Genomic DNA, 24,268 nt, shown 5'->3' with positions numbered 1-24,268 from the left:
ATTCTGCACATGTATCCCAGAACTTAAAGTATGATAATAAAAAAATCTTACTAATATCTAATCCACTTATTCTATTAATTTTGCTAGATGTATATCAAAACATCTCCCACAAATATAGATTTTGTCTGTTTTCTCTTGTAGATGTCACTTTTACCTAATATTTGGAAACTTTGTTATTAAATCTAGAAATATATCTTCTTGGTAAATGAAACTCTTTTTTACTATTTATCCTTTTAATTTGTAATGTTCTTGGCCTTAACATATTTGTTATCTGATATTAATATGAGTATAGATGCTTTCTTTGGTTTACATTTTTCTGGTATATGCTCTTTAAATCTTTTACTTCCAAATTTTCTTTATTCTTATGTTTTAGATCTATGCTTAAGACAACTTACAGTGAGATATTTCTTCTTCTATCAAATCTGATTTTTTTGTATCGATGAGAGGAGTTGTAGGAATTGAGGTCAGATAGATATCTGAGGGCCAGATCATTCAGGATTTTATGCCAAAGTAAGAGCCTTATCTCCATTTTTAAGAAGGGAAGCCATTGGTGAGTTTTGAGGGTAATCATGTCATGCATATCTTTCTTCCTCCAGGTCTTCCTTATTTCTTTTCTTGCATCTTTCCCCCCTTTCCTCTTTCCTTCCTTCTTTTTCTTCTTTGATTCCTTTCTTCCCTTTTCCCATATATTTTCCTCATTTTTGTGGTATAATTTTTTTTAATTTAAAATCTACTTTATTAGTGTATATTTGGAGTAGGGGAGGACACAGACAAAAATGAAGTGGGAACAGCGTATAGTAATGCAGCATAAACTGTGTTACTGAAGTCTCAAGGAGCGTACCCAAAAAACCTCAATGAGGAGCATCTGAGTGGCTACAAAAGCTTTCACAATGACTGCTTTAATAATTCAGAGAAGTTAACAAGTCTTTATCAGACCTAGGTAATACTAACTCCACTTATTTCAGACTTAAATGGTTAATACACATTTTAAAATATCTTTAATGTGGATTGGATTTCAGAAACAGTAGGAAACATTTCAAGCCAAGTATCAGTGATTTGACTGGAGGATAAACTGTGATGTTTGTTTTCTATATATCGTCATAAGATACAATGAGAAAAGTTAATTTTTTTTTTGACTGAAATAAAGACTGGCAGAAAGGAAATCCCCAAAGGTTCTGAACTAAGATATCATCTCTGAAAGACTTTTTAAATGTCATAAGAGGTATGAATTTTTTTAAAAGCAGTTTCATCATTTTATAATTATTCCTCAATCAACATCATTCTAGAGGTCTTAAACAGTGCGATATATTAAGAACAAAGAATTGAAGACTTAAAGTATTGGAAAGGGAGAAATAAAATAATCATGATTTGCAGATGATATGATTGACCACATGGAAACCAAAAGAAGCTACAGATAAAATTTTTTTAATGATGGAAGAACTCTGCAAGTTGCCTGGATACAGTGTGGACCAACATACAAAAATCCTATTGAATGTCTGCAAATAGAACATGCCTTTTTAAAAAGTCATAAATAAAAATTATGAGGTATCTAGAAATAAAGCTGTCAAGAGATGTACATGTACAAGACCTACTTGTAGACTATTAAGAAAGTTTACTGAAGAGTATTCCATAAGACCAAATAAATGTGAAGCTAGTTCAAGTTTATGGAGAGGAAGACTTAATACTGAAGAGATGTTAATGCTATCCACTCAAGATTTAAACATAGGTTTTATGAAACTTAGAAGGCTAATTAATATAGGTGCTTAAAACACAAAAATAACCGTGACACTTCAGAAGAATGAGGAGGAAAGGAAGAGAAGAAGAGGAGGAAGACAAGGAGAACAAAAAGAAGAAAAAAAGAAGAAGTCTTGGTCTATTAATTTAAAAAGTCAGCATGAAGCTATGGTAACTAAGACAATATGGTTTGTGCAACAATATACAAGTTAGTAACTTAAATTAGATGGAGAGCTCAAAAGAAAGCTACGGACTTTGATATATGACATATCTGCAGGGATGATCCATGGAGAAAGGAAGGTCTACTCAATTAGTGGAATTGCAAATAATGGTTTACATGAAAAAATTAAATTCTGTCTTTACTTCATACCACATGTAATTCCAGATAAATTAAAAAGTTAAATGTTAAAAGTAAAAGTTTGAAATTTTCAGTAGAAAATATAGATGATTATTTCTCTGACTTTGAAGTAGTGAAAGAATTCTTAAATTAAAAACACACAAAAAAACATGAAAGATTGAAAAATTGAGCTATATGAAACAACTTTTGGTTATCAAAAAATGCCTGAAAGGCAAAGGCAAGCTATCCACTGGGAGAATATATTTGATACCTATGTAACTAATAAAAGTTTATTATTAAGTATATAAAAAGAATTTTTTTGTTGTTGTTTTTAGACAGAGTCTCACTCTGTCACCTAGGCTGGAGTGCAGTGGCGTGATCATGGCTCACTGCAGTCTCAACCTCCCCAGGTTCAAGTGATCCTCCTCCCTTTACCTTCACAGCTGCTAGGGTTGTAGGCATGCACCACCATGCCAAGCTAATTTAAAAAATTTTTTTCGTAGAGACAAGCTCTCACTGTGCTGCCCAGGTTGGTTTCCAACTCTTTGGCCCAAGTGATGCTCCTGCCTCAGCCTTCCAAAAGTGCTGGGATTATAGGCATGAGCCACTGTACTCAGCCATAAAAGGAATTTCTATAAATCCAAAAGGAAAGAAAAATTGGCCAAAAAAAAAAAAAAAAAAAGGCGGGATTCCACAGAAGGATAAACAAATGACAGTAAATACATTTTCTACCTCTCTGGTAATCAGGAAAATGCGAATCAAGACTGCAATAAAATACTGTGTTTTACTTGTTAAATTACTGTCACAAATTTAACTTTGAGAATACTATGTATTGGATATAGGTCAATAGAATTTCTACATGTTGATTGTGAGGATATAAATCAGGATAGCCATTTGGAAACACAATTTGGTTTTGTCTTGTGAGAATGAGTATTCATATTCTTTCTGACTTTGCAATTACTTTCTCATGCATATTTCCCAGGAAATTTCTTGAATATACATGCTCCAGGAGATTTGCATTAGAATTTTCAAAATAGCACTGTTCATTGTAGCTAAAAAACTAAAAGAAAATGCAAATAACAATTGTTAGAAAAGATTTGTTAGATGGCAGTGAAATGAAAGAAGTGCAGCTACAAGTAGTATAAAGTTAAATGAAAAAATAAGAGCAAAACAAATTCCAAAAGACAGTAAAACACATTCCAAAAGGCAACATGATATCCATTTTATAAAGAGTTCGAAAAACAAGCCAAACAATGTTTTGATTTATTTATATACATATACACGACACAACTATTAAATGAATACCAAAAATGATAAGCACAAAAGTTAAGAGAGTAGCTACCTGAGGTGATAGGCAGAAAGTACCATAGAGATGTATACAAGCTATTGTTAATCTAGTTCACAGTCATGTATGTTCATTTTGTTAGAAACAAACACATAAGGAAAGCAAGATGTAATTGGCATAATTATTGTAATTAATTCAAATTCTTTGTACCTGAGTTTCATTAAAAAATGTGAACTTATCTTCATGATCTACCCCTTTTCTTTAGCGTAAGGTACAAAATAAGATCATATTTCTTTGTAATATTCAAATTAATTTGCATTTTTCCCATTTCCCTTGGGGGCTTGTCTTTTGGTTATATTCTCTGGGGACTGAATCCAAAGACTGTTTTCTCAGGCTGCCAGCAGGTGTCACTGTCGAAAATAGATGGTCACCCTGTCTGATGATGCCATTCCGACTGCCATGATGTGGAGACACCAGGTTGTGGGGGGAAGCTGTGGTTTCTAAGGGCTTAGAAAAAACCAAGAGGAATGAGCTGATAATCATTACATTTGCATCACTGCAGAGCTGTTATTCTTAAATCTTGTGTTCAGGATTGGAGACACTGGTTCTGAAGACTTTTCTTAGGCTCAGCTGTATATTGTTTGTTTCCGGGCTTTGATTTTAACTTCTCATCCCTGGTTCTCCTCCTGCCATTTGTCATGGTCTGTCCCGAGCTAATTTTTTCAATTTTTTGTAGAGATGAGGTCTCATTATGTTGTCCAGGCTGGTTTTGAACTCCTGGGCTTGACAAGTCTCATTCTCTTTGCTCCACATAAGTTCCTTTGCGTGTTAAAAATACACATTAAGTTCTAACCTTCCTCTCTTGCTTGTCTCCCATCTACATAATTAAAAGAGAACACTTAAGTAATTCTTTACAGAACCCAGGAAATTTGTTCAAAATGACTTTTGGTCTCTCCCAGAAGAAATAAAAGTTACTGGCAACTTTTTAGTAGCAATGTGTTTTGCTATTTCTATGCTTTTGGCTAATAGGTATAAAGATTTCTTTTAAAAATACTTTCATATACATGATCTCATCTTATTGATAATATAAGTCATTATTTTATCTCATCTCATTCACAATGTAACTATGAATATACTTCGAGATGAAAAGAGATATTTTGTTGTTGTTCCTCTTTCACCTCTTCAAGAAGAGCTACTAGCCAGGCGTGGTGGGGCATGTACCTGTAGTCCCAGCTACTTGGCAGGCTGAGGCTGGAGGATCGCTTGAGCTCAGAAGTTCAAGGCTGTAGTGAGCTGTGATCATGCCTGTGCATTGCAGCTTGGGTGTCAGAACAAGACTTTGTCTCTAGAAAAGAAGAAGAAGAAAAAAAAACTACTAAGGGAGGTTCAGCCAGGACTAGCTATATATTTTCACAAGGTCCAGTACAAAATGAAAATGTAGAGCCCCTTGTTAGAAAGTTATTAAGAATTTCAAGAGATCACATCAGAGCATTAAGTTAAGCATGACTTCTTCAAAACTCAGTTCCTTGTATGACTGCACAATCTGCACGCCCATGCAGTAGCCCTAGGCAGAGCTGACCCAGATCACACAGAGCACTGTAATTTTTATTCAAGCAGGACCCTGGTTTCTTCTAATGACCAGGGTTATATTTCATCTACATCTGGGGTATCTTGCCTCCCATGGCTGTCCCATCAGAGCAACATGAACTTTCACATTCCAAAAGAACACAGACAAAAAAGGTAGGCCCTTAAACATGAGTAGATTTAAACCAGTAGCATCTGAGACGATTTTGGTATAATCATGTGAATTATTTACAAAGATAATAATTATGCTAAATTCCTCCAGATCTAAAAGTGTTGATGAGTTCTTTTAATCACATTTATACAAAGAAAAAATGAGGAAAGCGATGGGTAAGCCCTCAGTGACTAGCATGTGAGACAAAATATGGACTGTGACTGTCAGATCTTTCTGAAATGATAGAGGACAAATGTCCATTTTTCTGCTTGAACCAGAGATCCCATCCATGTGTGGTTGAGATCAGGCTCCTTAGAACCCTGCATAACTCAAGGGCTCAGAATTGTTTTATGTAATAGCAGACTTAGAGTCTTAAATGCTGTAGGTGATAACAACTTAGGTAAGCGGAGACTCCTGGGAGGATGGAGGAGTGGTTTAAGCACATTGAGCTGTTAAACTTTTGAATGACAAGGATTTTGTTTTCGGTTTTTTTTTTTTTTCACTTTCACATTTAATACCCTTAAGACGAATTGTTAAGTTATAAATCAGCACAACTCACATAGTTTAGGTCTTCTGGTTCCATACAAACATTAACAGGAGTTAGAGAAGAAACAAAGAAAACAGTTCGTTCAGTAAGGAGTTAACAATGGAATCTTCTGCAGTGAGACAGGTATGTGGAAGATGAGGGATTATGAAACAAAGATCTGTGTTTTCTCTTCCTTGAGGTTTCCTTAAGGAGTAAATTTCCATCCTAATAATGCTGTCGATTGCTGGTGCATTGGGTCTTTCTTTTTGAATTTTGGTCATGTGTAGAGAGAATGTGAAGGCATGTGGAAGATTGTGGAAGGTGCAGGACTTAATATGAATCTGTAATAAAAGGCAGTCATTTTAATATGTGAACGAAATAACACGCTGCCTTCTGGCAGTGTAACAAGTTTCCTGGGAAGAATATTTAGAACCCTGGAAAAGGTTACCTCCTTATAAGTGGCTGAGCAAATGATCTATCACTGTCTTAACTATTAAGTGTTTATAACTGTCTTAAGTATTAAGTATTAAGACAGTTACCTGGCCTTTTTCCTTACAATCCCATTTCCTCTCTTTCTTAGGAGAAATCTTTTCTGGTCAAATGTGTCCTTGAACGTGGTGATTATTTACAACAATGAAGGAAGGAAAAAAGGAAGGAAGGAGGGAGGGAAAGAAAGTAGCTTTTGATAGCATGCTATATATCAGGCATTGTGCTAAGGCTATTCGTATTACATATTATACCATCCATTTAATATGTTAAGATTCATTAACTTTAAATATTTGATAGAAATTGAACAATCAAAAGAAATCAACAGCTTAGGTAAGGGCAAAATAATTCAAGGAAATGAGAAATAATGATTAGCTGGCAGAAAGACATAGTGAAGTCCATTAAGTCTTAGAAGTGGTTACTAGGCAGGGCATGGTGGCTCACGCCTGTAATTCCAGAACTTTGGGAGGCCGAGGTGGGCGGATCATGAGGTCAGGAGATCGAGACCATCCTGGCTAACATGGTGAAACCCCGTCTCTACTAAAAATACAAAAATTAGCCAGGCATGGTGGCGCATGCCTGTAGTCCCAGCTACTCAGGAGGCTGAGGCAGGAGAATCACTTGAACCCGGGAAATGGAGGTTGCAGTGAGCCGAGATCATGCCACTGCACTCCAGCCTGAGCTACAGAGGGAGACTCCGTCTCAAAAAAAAAAAAAAAAAAAAAAAAAAAAAAAAAAAAAAAAAGTGGTGGTTACTAAAGCAGAGGAATATTTATTTACTAATGAAGCAGTAATCAAATCTAAAGACTAGGCAAAAAGAAAAGACATCACATAAGAAAACTCAGAAAATTCTGCTTCCTCCTCCCTACCCCTTAAAAAATAATAACAAATAATAAAAAATTTAGAAAAAATAGAACACTCCTTATATTGTGCTCATGGTTCTGTAGTTTGATCACTTTCTCAGGGAATATAGAAAACACTTTTATTTTAACAATTTAGTAGAATAAAGTTTATTTATTCATAAGCGGAATGGGCAAACAATTCATTATGTTACAAATCTTTATTTCTTTGTGTCTGAGCTTCTTTCAGAAACATAGCAGCAATGACAACAAGATCTGACTTTCCATTTAACTCTACGGCAATCCATGTATCTATAGATGCTTACATTAACAAGTTTAAAAAATAGAAAAAATGACCCTTGAAAACTATAACCTTTAAAATACTGCTTTTACATTTATCTTTCCTTAGACAACAAATGTGAAAGATATGGTTTTTGAAAGGTTCAAACTGATGATAAATGTCACATGAAGGAACTACGTCAAATAAATTATGACGGATGTGATATTTAAATGGAATTAAAATTATTATTTGATGAATTCATCAAATAATCATTTGATACACCCCTCCATACTTTGTGGCATGTGTATGAGGAATTCAAGTGTGAATGTACACATCATATTATGTGTTTCAAAGAACTTTAGTACTTAGAGCTAATTATCTAATTAAAATTTCTGACGGTTAAAAGGAAAATTAGTCAAGCTCTGCAGCCTATGACTTTAGACTTAGAAGGATTCAGCATGATTTTAACAAAAGTGGGATGGCAAGATGATTAATAATATCAAAGTGATTAAGCCAGGGACACAAAGAAGTTTGCAGGCAATTAAATCTTTTTTTTTTTTTTTTTTTTTTGAGACGGAGTCTCGCTCTGTCGCCCAGGCTGGAGTGCAGTGGCCAGATCTCAGCTCACTGCAAGCTCCGCCTCCCGGGTTCCCGCCATTCTCCTGCCTCAGCCTCCCGAGTAGCTGGGACCACAGGCGCCGCCACCTCGCCCGGCTAATTTTTTGTGTGTGTTTTTAGTAGAGACGGGGTTTCGCCGTGTTAGCCAGGATGGTCTCGATCTCCTGACCTTGTGATCCGCCCGTCTCGGCCTCCCAAAGTGCTGGGATTACAGGCTTGAGCCACCGCGCCCGGCCCTGGCAATTAAATCTTAAAATGTACTGTTGTTGGAACAGAAAATCAAGCACCACATGTTCTCACTCATAAGTGGGAGCTGAACAGTGAGAACACATGGACACAGGGAGGGGAACATCACACACTGGGGCCTGTCAGGGGGTGGGGGGCAAGAGGAGGGAGAGCATTAGGACAAATACCTAATGTATGCGGGTCTTAAAACCTAGATGATGGGTTGATAGGTGCAGCAAACCACCATGGCACATGTATACCTATGCAATAGACCTGCACATTCTGTACATGTATCCCAGAACTTAAAGTAAAAGAAAAAGAAAACAAAGTATTGTTGTGAAATTGCCTTTAGCACAAGAATGTTGAATGTGTTTTAAAAGGACATTATTTGTTGTTGTTTTTGTTCTTTTTTTTTTTTTTTTTTTTTTTTTTGCATTACTTTCTAAGAAGTAAAGTGATTTAAAAATAAACCAACAAATTTTGCTTTGGATTTCCTATGCTTTTTAATGAGCATACTGAAGATGGTCAGAAATCCTTTTTTCTTTTTGATAATACTGCATTTTCTCTCAGTATTTTCTTCTGTGGTGATGCCTAACTGGTCAGTAGGTGGCTAACAAGAAATGACAACTAAAAACCTTAGTACCAAGAAGGAGGGAAATCTCTCACCTCTCTTTTGTTTTTCTTGCTATCTTTTTTTTTTTTCTGTGACAATGTTAGGAAGAGCAAAATGCTATATGCGCATGTTAGAAACCACTACTTTTTAATGTGGCTGTTTTTTAATTTTTATTTTTATGTTTTTTAACTTTTATTTTAGGTTCAGGGGGTACATGTGAAGGTTTGTTACATAGGCAAACTCGTGTCATGAGGGTTTGGTGTACAGATTATTTCATCACCCCTATATTAAGCCCAGTACCCAATAGTTATCTTTTCTGCTCTTCTCCCTCCTCCCCTCCTCCTCCCCACTCCGGCCCCAAGTAGACCCCGTGTCTGTCGTTTCCTTCTTCGTGTTCACAAGTTCTCATCATTTAGCTTCCACCTATAAGTGAGAGCATGCAGTATTTGGTTAGAAACCCCCATTTCAGCTGCTAAAAATGAATATAGTTTAATAATTGGTTGTACACATTTTAGACAGATCTGGATAAAACTGTTCTGATGAAACTCTTTGATGGATAAGTCAGCTGTTTCTGTAAACAGCATTTAGGGTGTAGGCAGAGACCTAAAATGCAGTTTGGTAGTGTTTCTATTTTGTGGTATGCAATCACCCAGGTAGCGGGTATAAAGACCTTTAGTTCTATTGCTCAAATACGTCCCATCATGTATCAGGCCGTTAGTTCTCTGCAAGTGGGGACAAGGCCCCCGAGGAGGAAGAATAACGAGGAGAAAACTGCCTTGGAGTCGCCACTTGGCATCAGTTGGAGGAAGCTTTTAATTTCAAATCTGTACTCACTCTCTTGTAACTAAATTAATTACTTTAATTAAAAAAAATCATTACCCAAATTTAAGAACAAAGTGGGAAATCCCTTTTGACTAATGCTGGCTAAGAACACTGGCTTGAGGTACAACAGTGGAACTAGCAACACTTTCTTCTCTCACTCTCTTCTCCCCGCCACCCTGTATTTTCTCTGCGGTGTTTTAGGGGTCCTGAGAATTCCTTTTAGAAGGTCACGGAACACATACAGCCTAGTGTCTTTTCTTCATCCTACCTTCTGTGTAGAACAGGCTTTTTCTCTTCTGTTCAAACCCTACTCACCTATTGAGACCCAGATCAAAGTCATATCCTTGCTGGAACATTCCTGTGTAGCCCAGCCTGAAACGATCTTGTCCATTTTTGATCTTTGATTGTACATTTTGCCTAGATCTCTTTTTGGTCAGGTAATTGCCGCTGTTGCTTTCACCTGTGGTGCAGAATCACGTAGGTTTTAAGTGTTGATGTGCTTTGTCTCTTCAGCTGCATTCTAGAATCTCTGCTGCAGGGTTTGTCTTCATGCTTTCTTCTTCCCTTCCTTGTGTCTTGCATATTGTGGCCATTCAAGAAAAATGTCTTACTCTATTTGTGATGTGCTCTTATATCATAGAGGCCGAGAATTTATTGGTTTATCTCTTGGAAACTCGTAAGGTCTGATATGTGTGAGGTCACTGAAGGCCAAAGGCATTTCCACAATATTAAGATTTATGCTTTATAGACAGCTCTTTTTTCCCTAACATCCTTTTTCAAAAGAAAATTATTCTAACTCATAAACAAGTTATATTTCAAATATGTATGGAAAGAATAACATGCAGATTTTAATATGTAAAATGAGCATTCTGGGCCAACACAAGGAGGGCATGTGCTTAATTTTCTTGCAGTGGAGACGGCTTGCTTTCTAAAAGCTCTCTAGCCCTCTGCTCATAGCCTTGTGTGTGGCCTACGCATGGCAACTTGTCAGGCTGTCATTGCACAGGGCTCTGAGGAGGTGCAGTTGCTCTTCACAAAGAACTGAGGGTAGTCCAGCTTTGGTCTCCGCCCACCTCTGACTTAGCTGCTCTGGCTGATGCAATGCTTGTTAAGACCTCATGATTTGCCTTATAGATTGACTCTACCAGATAATTAGGGGTCATTAAATAATTCTTCCCCCTTAAAACAGCATTGGTATGAATAAAACAAAACAAAGCACAGTGAAAATAATAGAACACAAGATTGAAATTGTTTTCAAATAATAACCTCCTGATCCCACAGGTAATAGATCACAATCAAATCAAATCTCATTATATATTTCCAACTCCTTGGAGGAAGAAGTACACGTATTGTCTAATAGATATCCATTCTTCCTACAGACGTAAGAGTTAGCTCAATAATTTGATTTTTCTTCTTTTAAATTTCAAAGCCTGGCATAAAGTAAGAGCTTCCTAAATGTTGATAGTATAGAGGAAAGTATGGAGTAAATAATGATTTTTTTTTTTTTTTTTTTTTTTGAGATGTAGTCTCTCTCTGTCTCCCAAGCTGGAGTGCAGTAGTGTAATCTCATCTCACTGCAACCTCCACCTCTTGGGTTCCAGCAATTCTGCTGCCTCAGCCTCTTGAGTAGATGGGATTACAGGCACGTGCCACCATGCCTGGCTAACTTTTGTATTTTTAGTAGAGATGGTGTTTCACCATGTTGGCCCGGCTGGTCTCAAACTCCTGACCTTCGGTGATCTCCCCGCCTCGGCCTCCCAAAGTGCTGGGATTACAGGCATGAGTCACCACACCTGGTCAATAACCATCTTTTAAGCCAATCAGGTTACAATTCTACAAAATTACAAATAAAGGTTAAAATAAGTAAATGGGAAAGATCATGAGTAATATTGCAGCATAAATCATCTTCCTTGATTCTTCTCTGCCTTTCTTGAGTTTTTCTATGAAAGCATATATAAAACATAGAATGTTTATATTCTGACAAAATTCTATCTGTTCCTTTTTTTGAAGGAAACATTCAATTGCTCTGAATATGGAAATAGATCTTGCCCAGAAAATGAAAGGTCTCTGGGTGTCCGAGTGGCCATGTATTCATTTATGGCAGGAGCCATATTCATCACAATATTTGGCAATCTTGCCATGATAATTTCTATTTCCTACTTCAAGCAGCTTCACACACCAACCAACTTCCTCATCCTCTCCATGGCCATCACTGATTTCCTCCTGGGATTTACCATCATGCCATATAGTATGATCAGATCAGTGGAGAACTGCTGGTATTTTGGGCTTACATTTTGCAAGATTCATTATAGTTTTGACCTGATGCTTAGCATAACATCCATTTTTCATCTTTGCTCAGTGGCCATTGATAGATTTTATGCTATCTGTTACCCATTACATTATTCCACCAAAATAACTATTCCAGTCATTAAAAGATTGCTACTTCTATGCTGGTCGGTCCCTGGAGCATTTGCCTTTGGGGTGGTCTTCTCAGAGGCCTATGCAGATGGAATAGAGGGTTATGACATCTTGGTTGCCTGTTCCAGTTCCTGCCCAGTGATGTTCAACAAACTATGGGGGACCACCTTGTTTATGACAGGTTTCTTCACTCCTGGGTCTATGATGGTGGGGATTTATGGCAAAATTTTTGCAGTATCCAGAAAACATGCTCATGCCATCAATAGCTTGCCAGAAAATCAAAATAATCAAGTGAAGAAAGACAAAAAAGCTGCCAAAACTTTAGGAATAGTGATGGGAGTTTTCTTATTATGTTGGTTTCCTTGTTTCTTCACAATTTTATTGGATCCCTTTTTGAACTTCTCTACTCCTGTAATTTTGTTTGATGCCTTGACGTGGTTTGGTTATTTTAACTCCACATGTAATCCGTTAATATATGGTTTCTTCTATCCCTGGTTTCGCAGAGCACTGAAGTACATTTTGCTAGGTAAAGTTTTCAGCTCACATTTCCATAATACTAATTTGTGTATACAAAAAGAAAATGAGTAAACTTATTCTGCATGAATAAATTGGAGCAATAAACTCGAATTTAGAAGAATGAAGTTGTTTAAAATGTGTGTTTTTGTGCATGTGTGTATTATTTTAGCTACCATAGAAAGCTCTTGGTTTCTAAGATGAGAATAAAAAAATGGAAGCTTCTCTTTGAGCCCAAAATCCCTCCAATAGTTTTCAGAATTCTTTACACATCCACTACTTCCTGGTAGAGAAAAAAGAAAGAAAATTAGAAAAGTAAAGAGAACATGGGGGAAAGCCAGAGATGGAGCAAAGAGGACACACAAAAGCTTTTATACTGTTCAAAAAGGGTCAAAACATAGGCTGAGCTTGGGAACTGCTTGTCCCCCACTCCACCACAGACACTTCGTGTGATATTCCCATTTCATTTTTGTTCCTCAGTATCTTATCAGATGTACTTTGGAACGTCAGCAACTAAAAATGATAGGTGAGTAAATATGGAAATAACAATTTCAAAAACCCATATTCTTCCAGGAGTCAGTTATGTGTTAGCTGAGGGTTAAGCCTTTGCTAGATTCTGCTGTTGTGAGAACAAACGTTTCTTAACTAAAAGAAGAAATGGCAAACTGAGTAACTGGGGCCACAGACTTCAGGCAGGTTTTCATTCAGGAGCCATCCTAATCACAGCAGCTAGTTAGTTTCCATGTTACATGCAGTAGAACTCTGTTCAGTGTCTTCCTTTCCTCCATAGGCTCATCCACATTTTGTATTGCTATTTGGTGTTCTGATGTTTCAATAAATGTGAAATACCTACTTAAGTTTGTTTTGAGTCCATCTTTCCTTTTTGCTTGATATTTATACACATACTTTTTAATAACACAAGAATGAGAGGGAGAGATAAAGAAGAAAATTATTAACTTCAGGCTGAGACTCATTAAAAACTGATGGGCTGTGACCAGTGATGTGTTGGTATAAGTTCAACACTGGGCTCTAAAAAAAAGTCCTAATTTGTAGAGTTTGAGGATTTCCATGGTATATACATTTAAAAACCCTTTCCTTATAAGTGATTTTAACCTATAAGTGTAATGTCCTGAAAAGTTAACAAACTCTTCTTGAAAATAATCATAGGTGGCTCCAGTAAACCACTGGCTGCAAACAACATTTTTAATGAAAAGCAAATTAGAATAGAAGAAAATAGAAAATAGATAATATCAAAATACATCACTTGCACTGAGGCTAAGTATAGCTTCATGAAGTTTTATTTTCAGATGTATCTCTGTGAATGTGTGTGTGTGTGTGTGTGTGTGTGTGTGTGTGTGTTTGTATATGGTAGTGAACTGTGTTTCACTGAAATATTCCTTGTTTAATTTCTTCATTTACATTATAGCAATGAAAATTGTGAGTTTTCAAGAAGAGAGTAGTTGTATCCAGGTGCAGTTATGAAAGCAAATCTGTCAGTACCTTTTCAATGTCCTTTTACGTTTCAAAATGTAATCACCTTGCTGTGTTCTAGTGAGGATGACAGAGCGATCCCCCATCCTGCATACTTGCTGCCTTCTACCGTTCACTCTGCCTTCATTTTCCAGGATTAGTAAAGTCATCTTCCTCAACACCCAGAATTTTATAGGAAGTTACAAATGCGAAAACTGAGCCTGGGGGATTTAGTGGTTTACCCTGGATTATGCAACTAGTTATAAGTGCAGGACTAGAGCCCAGCTTTCTTGACTTATTCTGTGTTCTTTGTTTACTGAACTTTTTTATTTTTTCAGATTTGTGACATTTTAACTGGATTTTTTTTAAAACAAAGATTTTCAAAATTCAAACTTGTACAAATCACTGAAGTAAAAATAAAAATTCTCTCCCATCCCAGTATTTTCTCATTACATTTAGGAATCAAAGTATAAACAGAAACCTTTTATGATTCAGACAATTATTCCCCCCTTGGATATTAGCCAGCATTTAATTGAGCCCATACATCTGTGTATTTTCAATATATGGAAATGTCTATACTTAATCTTCCTAGAATGATCATGAAATCAGATATAAAGTAGTCTTTCATTTGGAAAAAAAAAATAAAACAAACTGGGCCATTAAAAACACACAGGGATGCCTATAATCCCAGCACTTTGGGAGGCCCAGGTGGGCGGATCATGAGGTCAAGAGATGGAGACCATCCTGGCCAACATAGTGAAACCCTGTCCCTACTAAAAATACAAAAATTAACTGGACGTGGTGACGTGCATCTGTAGTCCCAGCTACTTGGGCGGCTGAGGCAGGAGAATCGCTTGAACCCAGGTGGCGGAGATTGCCATGAGCTGAGATCGCACCACTGCCCTCCAGCCTGGTGACAGAGTAAGACTCTGTCTCAAAAAAAAATAAAAACAAACAAACAAACAAACAAACAAAAAACCCAGGGTATTTCAGTATCTCTTGAGAAAGTTAAAAGAGTAATCCCACCGGGACTCCACAGTTACTGCCTATCTGGAAGCTCCTGGATCTGAGTTCTCTACTCCAGTTCTCCTGAGAGCAGAAGCAAACTTATATAGGAATCAGATATCTTAATCCTCTACACTGAACTTTCCGGAATTTCCTGATATCGCACCTGTGAAGCCACAGGAAGAGGGTCATTGATTCACAACTAACATATCAGGAAAGGGAAGGTACTGGGTCAATAAAAAGAATTGGAAATGTTCTATTCTTTTTAAATTATTGCTGGTTTATTCTCTTCTTCAAAATAAGTGAATAGTGACAGTTGCATTTTATAAAGAATCAGAAATTGTTGAAATGGGTTGCAATTGAGAAGATAGTTTTTAACTAAAAAATAATCATAATTTTCTGGTGAAAGAAAGGTCTTAATTTTTCCATAAAAATTCATTTGACAAGGTTGGTAAATTTTTATATAGTGGCATATAAAATACTTTTGCAAAGTACAAGAACTATGCAAGACATGATTCAGTAAATGTAGTTAGGTATTTCAACAATGCTAAAATGCACTTTCCTCTCTGCCATTATATATCAATAGTTTTAGACTTCAGTCTTAAATTCCAAGAGCCCTAGGGCTGTCAGAATTTAAAGGAGAATTATTTATGACATTATCCAAATTTGTGTTCAAATGAGAAACCTTTAAAAATCTGCTTCTTTGTACATATAATCTGAGTTAATACATTGAAGAAGTGGAACACTAATAGCTCATATCTTCCTTTGCTTATCTTTCTTACCTGTTTTTCCAACAAGGAAAAATGAAATTATAATTTATATTGATTTATATGTTTGTACATACATACATAGGTGGCAATGGCAATTGTAAGTTCTTTGCCCAGATAGGTAGGTTCTAGAAGAGGAGAACATGTTTTATGGCAGTAGTGACACCTTTATTTGGTGCCAGGTAGAGCACATGCACAAATGCTTGCCTCTATGGTCAGAACCACGATTACAGTCTGCTACAGGTTATATGGTATTCATCCTGGAAGGCTGTGAAAATTAGATTCCTAACTTGGTATTGCTGTTAAGTCATCTCTGCCTCCTACTAAAATGAATGTGTCCAGACAATCAAAGATTCTCTTCAACAAGCATTAACTCCATGATATATTGCATTGCAAATCTGACTTTTTCCAAATGTATGTGGCTGGAGATATGCTAACCTTAGTCAGTGCTTAAAACTAAAACTTAAGGAGGAAAAGGAAAAGGTCCCAGCGGGAAATTATTTGTAATTATTAATATTTGAACATTTGTAACTTAAAAACTGAGAATTTCATAGAGGCTATGTGATTCAACATAATAGATGACATAAAAGTCTAAAAAAGCTAAAGGAGCTAGCATAATTTTTATGAAGAAAAGCAGGGAGGAAGGTAGGAACAATGTTAATGACCGCAAAGATCTGCATGTCAACTTCAAATGTATAAACGTATTATGAAACAGTAAAAGTTTATTTGCAAATCAGTTATTTGGAAATTAGAATACAGTTTTCCAAAAGAATATTGTTAGTTTGTTAAAGCTGGTTATTGTGAGCCTCACTGTGTTCTTACTACACAGATGCCCACTGTGGAATGTTAAGATAACGATGAGGCTAGAAACTGCACCACATAATACATATTTGTAAATATTTCATTTATGGCCTTCTCCAGTTCTGAAAGTATATGAATTTTCCTTGTGTATATAGGAAGTTGCACATAGTGAAAGATTTGATCGCGTGTTGAAACATCTTATAGAATCCTCCCAATACTTAAGACACGAAACAGTTACTTATACGTAAGACCTATGTGAGGTTGCTTAAATGTCGTGACTGATCAATAAGGTCATAGGGGCAACTGGGTTGTGGCTGAGTCTCCTGTGTAATCATAAACATTAACTGCATATGTATTCATGGATTTAAATACTGTATGAGTTTAACTGCAAGTCTGTGTTTTGCAAGAGTATTTCCTTTTATCTTTGAGAGTATGTGAGTTTTAGCTGGAAGAAAATCCCCAATTCCTCTAAGTGGTAGATAAGGTGCGAACATCACATATGGGACTGAAAAGAGCCAAGACAATCCCATCTTCACACCTCAGTGGGACACTGAGGGGTGTCATGCCACTGGCAGCAGCACCTCCCAACTGCATTTAGCTGAAATACTTCCACTTTTGTTTTCTTCTACTAACACTGTCTATCTCTGTCCAGAGTCAAAATCTCTGGTTTTCTCATGCTACAGGATCAGTAAATTATGTCTACACAAAATCTCTCAGCTCCTTCTGTCTAAATGCTACTTTGGGAGGGGTTATTTTATAAGAACACCATCAACAATTCAATTCCAGAAGAAATTTCCGTGAAGTGTACTCCTGAAACGAGTCCATTCATTTATAGGGATGATTTAAGCACATTGAATTAATTGCTTTCATTGAAACAATGCAGATATTTTTAAAGCAGTAATGATTTACAATTTATGTGTAGGTTTATTCGTTGAAACATATGTCTCTAGTGTATACTAGAAGCCTTAACTTAGATACTGAGAATCCAGTGGTGATGGATAGACAAGTTACTTGTCTCATGGTGGTGAGTTCATATATTTTTTAACACAGATATAAATTCAACAATTATTTCTCAAGTGCTATCACTAATGTGCTCAAACGGGGCCCAGGCTAGATGTTCACAACATTTCCTTGGTGAAAACCAAAGAATAAAGAGAGGCAGTGAGTGGAGGACTATCTATAATGGAGAGAAAAGTATCCTCAATATAATTTTTAACAAGAGAAAAGCACACATGTTTATTTAATATAAATTTTACATGACACAGGATACTTCAATAATGAATACTGTCTCAAAACAGTAAAAACTGTGCATTTTTATGAACAGTCATGCAAAAGTATGACAAAAAGATATGATATAATAGTAATAAACTGGGGGCTAACTTAACAAGGCCTGTTTGTTCAGATTCTTCCTGGTATCTCTGTGTGACATTCTTTTCCCCCGAGTATAGGACACAAGAGGGTCTTATGACCTATTTTAGGAGAAGACCAGATCATTCTTTTAGGGTCTGCTTTAGGGAAGAAGTGGGAGAAGGCCAGAGTAAACTTACTTCCACTATTTCCTCAAATGCCAAGGTGCCATGTTTTGGGGTACCCTATCCTGAACCTGATCAACTTTTCCTTTAAAATTTTTTGAAATTACGATGGATACATAATAGTTGTACATATTAATAGGGTACGTGTGATATTTTGATACAGGAATTCAATGTGTAATGGTCAAACCAGAGTAACTGGAGTAACCATCATCTCAAGCATTTATTATTTCTTTTGTGTTAGGATTATTCCAATTCTACTCTTTTAGTCATTTTAAAATATATAGTAAGTTATTATCAACTATAATCACCCAATGTGCTACTTAATACTAGATTATATTCACTCTATCTAACTATATTTTTGTACCCAATAACCATTCCCTCCTTATCCCCCCTCCCCACTATCCTTTCCAGCCTCTGATAACCATCATGCTGCTCCCTATCTCCATGAGTTCAATGCTTTTTTTTTTTTCTCCCTAAATAAGTGAGAACGTGAGACATTTGTCTCTCTATGCCTGGCTATTACAGCTAACATATTGTCCTCCAGTTCCACTCATGCTGTTGCAGATGACAAGATTTCATTCTTTTTTATGGCTAAATATTAACTAATATTGATCAGGCATGTCCCAGAACTGAAAGTACTATTCATTGAATCTCTGTATTGAACCCCAAACTTTATTTCATATCTCTCTTTCATCTTGTTTCTCTGCTCTTCTGTTTCTTATTTGTTTACAAGAAGATGATTTAAAATGAACCACCTTTCTGTTACCAGTGATTCCACACTTTCAGAGCTGGAAAAGCCTGCAAGGCTCCTCATCTACCCCAGCACACCTCCCATCACTGAGAGTTCACAGCTGGCTGATGGCAGAAGCTGGACTAGGAGAACTCTCAATGCAAGCCTCTTTTGCTACCTCCTCTTTGGAAGTCGTTGATGTAAACCTTTAACTTAGAGAAACGAGGGAGTCACATGCAACAGTCAGCTCTATAAAAGGTCCTCCTAAGACTTTCCAAGGAGACACCTTCCTGTGACTTGGCAATAAGAAATGTCTCTAACCAGCAAAATTCAGGTTCTTTTGTCACCAGGAAGTTCCTTTTCTTCCCTGTCAGTCGGGAAGAATGACAGAATCAAAAGGAAGGAAGGGAACTAATAGCACCTTGAGATGAGGAAGGGGTCAGTTTTTGCTCTTTCTCGGAGGTTATTTTTGTGCTCTTTCTTAGGATTCTAAAGGAAAAACTAAACTGAATCTGCCTAACTAGATGCATTTGTTAAATGTACACTACAGTTGAATCTTTATATAACTTGGGAGAATTCAGCATAGGCCCAGGGTGTCTCCTCTGTCTGATTCACTCAAGATTGAACCTACTTTTCTGTGACCCACTAAGCAGACTCCATGCTTTGTTATAGGCACAGTGTCAAGCTTCTTTTGAGGTTGCCAGGGAGTGGCTTTTCAAGGTGATGTGTATTCCAAAGCAAATAGCAAAGCAAGTGTGACAATTCATTGGAAGTTTTTATTTATGCGATGTGTCCACCCTCCTTTAATCAGCCCACTATGACCAAAAGGAGTCATGTGAGACTTGAGTAACTGGGTCTGTGAGTGTGGAATTTGTGATTTTTATTGGTCTCTCAGGGATGGAACATATGACATGGCTTCACTAGTTAGAATCTCAGAGATGCTATAAGACTTAAGAAGTACAGGGAAGGAGCATGAAGACTAGAGGACAGGAGAGGCAGAAGGAAGGACGGGAAGAGAGTAGCAAACAGAGAAGCTATGAAGCACTGACCCAGGTGCATGGTTTAATCCATAGGCACATGGCTTGCAACAGCCATGTTTCATGGTACTGCATGTTTTGGCAGCAATATGCCATTTATAACTCTTAAAACATTTGCACACTGTTTACAAATGAAGATTGCAAATTATCAAAAGAATGCCTAAAGAAAAACTTTGGCATTTCACTTGGTTTTTGTGTATTGAGTATTTTTTATGATGCAAGAGATGTTAGCAGCCACATTCAAAACAGTTTCTAGGAATGTGTCTGTTCAAAGTGAAAGCTGACCAAAAATTCTTGAAAATCTCCCAATTCTTTACCAGGAATAAAACAGTCAATAGATAAACCTATGTTGGATACATGGATGGATAGATGGATGAAATAGAATTAAATAGGATAACACAAGAAAAAATACACAATTGAAAAATTTCATTTTTATAATGCAGCAAGTAACTCAGAAAGCAAACACAGTTGATATAATTTAAAATATTTAAATAAATTGCAATTGAAGTGAATAAATAATAGATAACTTTGAACACTCTTGTACTATTAGGAGCTGAAATTTACTGGAATCATTTTAAGAAGAGAAGAAACAGTGACTCATCCTTCTGGAAAGAAATTTCAAGTGGTAAAGCACCATGGATCTGATTTACATTCCCGAAGACCTATCCAGTTGTCCAAAATTTGTAAATAAATCCTGTCCTCCCACCAACCGCTCTTTTCATGTCCGGGTGATAATGTATTCGGTTATGACTGGAGCCATGATTATCACTATTTTTGGAAACTTGGTTATAATAGTTTCTATATCGCATTTCAAACAGCTTCACTCTCCCACAAACTTTCTGATCCTCTCCATGGCAACCACGGACTTTCTGCTGGGTTCTGTCATTATGCCATACAGCATGGTGCGATCAGTGGAGAGCTGCTGGTACTTTGGAGATGGCTTTTGTAAATTCCACACGAGCTTTGACATGATGCTCAGCCTGACCTCCATTTTCCACCTCTGTTCCATTGCTATTGACCGATTTTATGCTGTGTGTTACCCTTTATATTACACAACCAGAATGACGAGCTCCACCATAAAGCGACTGCTGGCATTTTGCTGGTCAGTTCCTGCTCTTTTTTCTTTTGGTTTAGTTCTATCCGAGGCCAATGTTTCCGGTATGCAGAGCTATAAGATACTTGTCGCTTGCTTCAATTTCTGTGCCCTTACTTTCAATAAATTTTGGGGGACAATATTGTTCACTACATGTTTCTTTACCCCTGGCTCCATCATGGTTGGTATTTACGGCAAAATCTTTATCGTTTCCAAACAGCATGCTCGTGTCATCAGCCATGTGCCTGAAAGCACAAAGGGGGCAGTGAAAAAACACCTATCCAAGAAAAAGGACAGGAAAGCAGCGAAGACCCTGGGTATAGTAATGGGGGTGTTTCTGGCTTGCTGGTTGCCTTGTTTCCTTGCTGTTCTGATTGACCCATACCTAGACTACTCCACTCCCATACTAATACTGGATCTTTTAGTGTGGCTTGGGTACTTCAACTCTACTTGCAACCCTCTTATTCATGGCTTTTTTTATCCATGGTTTCAGAAAGCACTCAAGTACATAGTGTCAGGAAAAATATTTAGTTCCCATTCAGAAACTGCAAATTTGTTTCCTGAAGCACATTAATAAAAAGCTGTTGTGAAAGTGAATAGAATATTGCAAATGAGATTGTTATTATTTTGACTTGCGACATATACCTTACATCCCCAGAACACTACAAACATGATACTATTAAATTTCAGTAATTGAGGTAAGTGTTCTATCACCTACACAAGAGGTACATTCACTATCTTTGACCGGTAAATCTATTATTCAATTATTTGTTAATTGTTAACTCACTTCCAATCCACACTTACCTCTAACTGGTGGGGAAAATGTACAAAAGAAATATAAAACATAGTTCAGAATAGGTTGGCCTAGATTTACATACATGAGACAATTAAAAAGCAATATAAGAATTTTTTATAAAGTGTTGGCTTTGGTTACTATCTGATACCATTCTAGGAATTCAGGAAAAGGAAGATCATTGCAGCCTGTGGGTCCATGAAGGAAGTGTGCCTTAAGGTCGGCTTTTATTATCAACTAGTGGCCTGCCTTATCATATGTCTTGGGAGAATCATTAACCATCATTTTATAAATTATTCAGTTATTTTCTGATACCTTTAGGCTCACTACAAAGAGTTTTCCATAGGTGAGGCAGATTGATTATGAATCAACATATGCAATTTGAGCTTTTGCTTTTGCAATTATTTACTTTGTGGTTTACATTTGAAATGACTTTCTGGTTCCTGTTTCTCTAGCATCTTAATCTGCTTGGTATGTCTTCATGATTGGCCAGCAATCACAAGGTCTCTCCTTGTCCTTGTTTCAACCACTTTCTCCAAAAGTCTTCCTTAGGGTGCCCCCAAACAAATTTCATCACACCATAATACCTACAATCTATATCAGATCATTACCTTTGGTGAACATTTTTTCAGTGACTTTTCTGTGAAGCATTAAGAGATCAACAGAACCTTCATGAGTTGGGAAATACATGAGCACATATGTCAGTCATGTCCACAATCCCCTCATACCTGGGATTATGTTGTAGGAGGGAGAAGAGGAAAAGGAGAAGGAGACTAGAATATTCCCTTTTCTTCCTTTTTTTTAAAAAAAAATTTAAGTTTTTTTGTACGTTTGTTTTTGAGACAGGGTCTCACTCTGTCACCCAGGCTGGAGTCCAGTGGCACAATCTCAGCTCACTGCAACCTCCACCACCTGGGCTCAAGCAATCCTCCCACCTCAGCCTCCCAAGTAGCTGAGATTACAAGTGTGTGCCATCACATCCGGCTAGCTTTTGTAGTTATAGTAGAGACAGGGTTTCGCCATGTTGTCCAGGCTGGTCTTGAACTCATAGGCTCAAGCAATCTGCCCTCCTCAGCCTCCAAAAGTGCTGGGATTACAGGCATGATCCACCCCCAGTGCACCCAGCCGAATGTTCCTCTTTTCCTGACCAAGGTCAGCCTTAGGTCAAACTTTGAAATAGGATATTTTAATTTTGTCTTTTTCCTGTCTCTTTTCTAAGTTGTTTTCTCCCAATACCCAAATACTCTTTGTCCTAGATCCAATCATGGAAAATTATCCAGGCTCAACTTCCATCTCAAAGGGCATTGTAAGTCAGTAAGGGCTACCTCCCTGTCACCATTGTTACAGTTTTTATTCCCTCTACTTGTTAGGCAAATAGTAAATGTGCCTAATAAATGCATAATTGATAGCCGTAAAATATTCTCATTTTTACCAAAGGATATTTAACTTTGCATAATTACCAACGGATAATCCAGTCTAAAGGCTGATCTAGATTTGAATAATTTTGGCTCTATCTAGGAAGGGACATTAGGGTGAGAAGCACCGCCAAGCGCCTTCTTTCTGACAGTCTCACAGGACAGTAGACATCACCCAGCCATGCCTCTCCCTTCGCAGGTGAGGACATTAAAATTAACTTTCTCCACTTCTGTAGTGATAGATTGTTTATACCCGGTGGTCCTTCTACTTTTGGCTTCTTTTCAGTTCCTGTTTTAAAAATTCGTATTTGTTTCTCCACTTATTTATTTATTTAATTTGGAGGGATATTTATTTAAACTTTTATTTTAGAATCAGGAGATGCATGATCAGGTTTGTTACCTAGGTATATTGCATGATGTTGATGTTTGGAGTATGGATGAATCCGTCATCCAGGTAGTGAGTACAGTGAACTGTAGGTAGTTTTATTCAAAACTTCCTTCCCTCCTTGTCCTCTCTTGTATTCCCCAGTGTCTACCTTTACCATTTTTATGACTATATGTACCCAGTGTTTAGCTCCTACTTATAAGTGAGAACAGGCGGTATTTGGTTTTCTGTTACTGTATGAGTTCGCTTAGGATAATGGTTTCCAGCTACATACACGTTGCTGCAAAGGGCATGATTCCATTCTTTTGATGGCTGTATAGTCTTCCATGGTGTGTATATACCACATTTTCTTTATCCAGTCAACTGTTGTTGGGAACCTGGGTTGATTGCATGCCTTTGCTATTGTGAATAGTGCTGAGATGAACATACGGGTGCATGAGTCTTTTTGAAAAATAATTTCAATGTTTATCTAAGATTCAGGGGGTACATGTGTAGGTTTGTTACATAGGTATATTGTGTGATGCTGAAGTTTGGGATATAAATAATCCCATTAGCCAGGTAGTGTCTACTTCTTTACTCTAAAAACTTTGGTGTATATGTTTATCTCTTTGTGTGTGTGTGTGCGTGTGTGTATGTGTGTGTGTGCGCGTGTGTGTGTATGTATGTGTGTGTGCCCATGTACTACTCTGGAAGCAGCATTAGATGATTTAAAGAGGGGAGGGAGCAGTATAGGGACAGATGGCTTCAGTATTGGGACATTGGCACACGGCTGTTAGAATGAGAACTGTCTGTAGGTATAAATATACCTA

At 37.1% G+C, this 24,268-nt stretch overlaps 3 protein-coding genes across 3 annotated transcripts in view; all 3 read left to right on the top strand.

Moving 5' to 3' along the window:
* Nucleotides 1-5,036: 5,036 nt before the first annotated feature.
* LOC105465625 (trace amine-associated receptor 2) lies at nucleotides 5,037-12,506 on the top strand. Its single transcript, XM_011714155.2, has 2 exons — nucleotides 5,037-5,096; nucleotides 11,511-12,506. The coding sequence occupies exons 1-2, from the start codon at nucleotides 5,037-5,039 to the stop codon at nucleotides 12,504-12,506; spliced, it is 1,056 nt and encodes a 351-aa protein (XP_011712457.2).
* Nucleotides 12,507-12,909: 403 nt separating this feature from the next.
* Nucleotides 12,910-24,268, top strand: part of LOC105465622 (trace amine associated receptor 5) — a 28,899-nt gene continuing 17,540 nt past the window's right edge. Inside the window, exons 1-3 of the mRNA XM_011714151.2 lie at nucleotides 12,910-12,957; nucleotides 20,324-20,501; nucleotides 21,087-21,183. The gene's annotated coding sequence lies outside the window, so the exon portion shown is untranslated. The remainder of the gene's footprint in view (nucleotides 12,958-20,323; nucleotides 20,502-21,086; nucleotides 21,184-24,268) is intronic.
* Nucleotides 20,409-21,462, top strand: LOC105465624 (trace amine-associated receptor 3). The gene has a single exon (XM_011714153.3). The coding sequence runs from the start codon at nucleotides 20,409-20,411 to the stop codon at nucleotides 21,438-21,440; it is 1,032 nt and encodes a 343-aa protein (XP_011712455.2). The 3' UTR covers nucleotides 21,441-21,462.

The sequence above is a fragment of the Macaca nemestrina genome, chromosome 5, assembly GCF_043159975.1.
Source record: "Macaca nemestrina isolate mMacNem1 chromosome 5, mMacNem.hap1, whole genome shotgun sequence".
Lineage (NCBI taxonomy): Eukaryota > Metazoa > Chordata > Mammalia > Primates > Cercopithecidae > Macaca > Macaca nemestrina.
The sequence above is the reverse complement of the archived record's forward strand: the minus strand, read 5'-3'. Positions and strand labels throughout refer to the sequence as shown.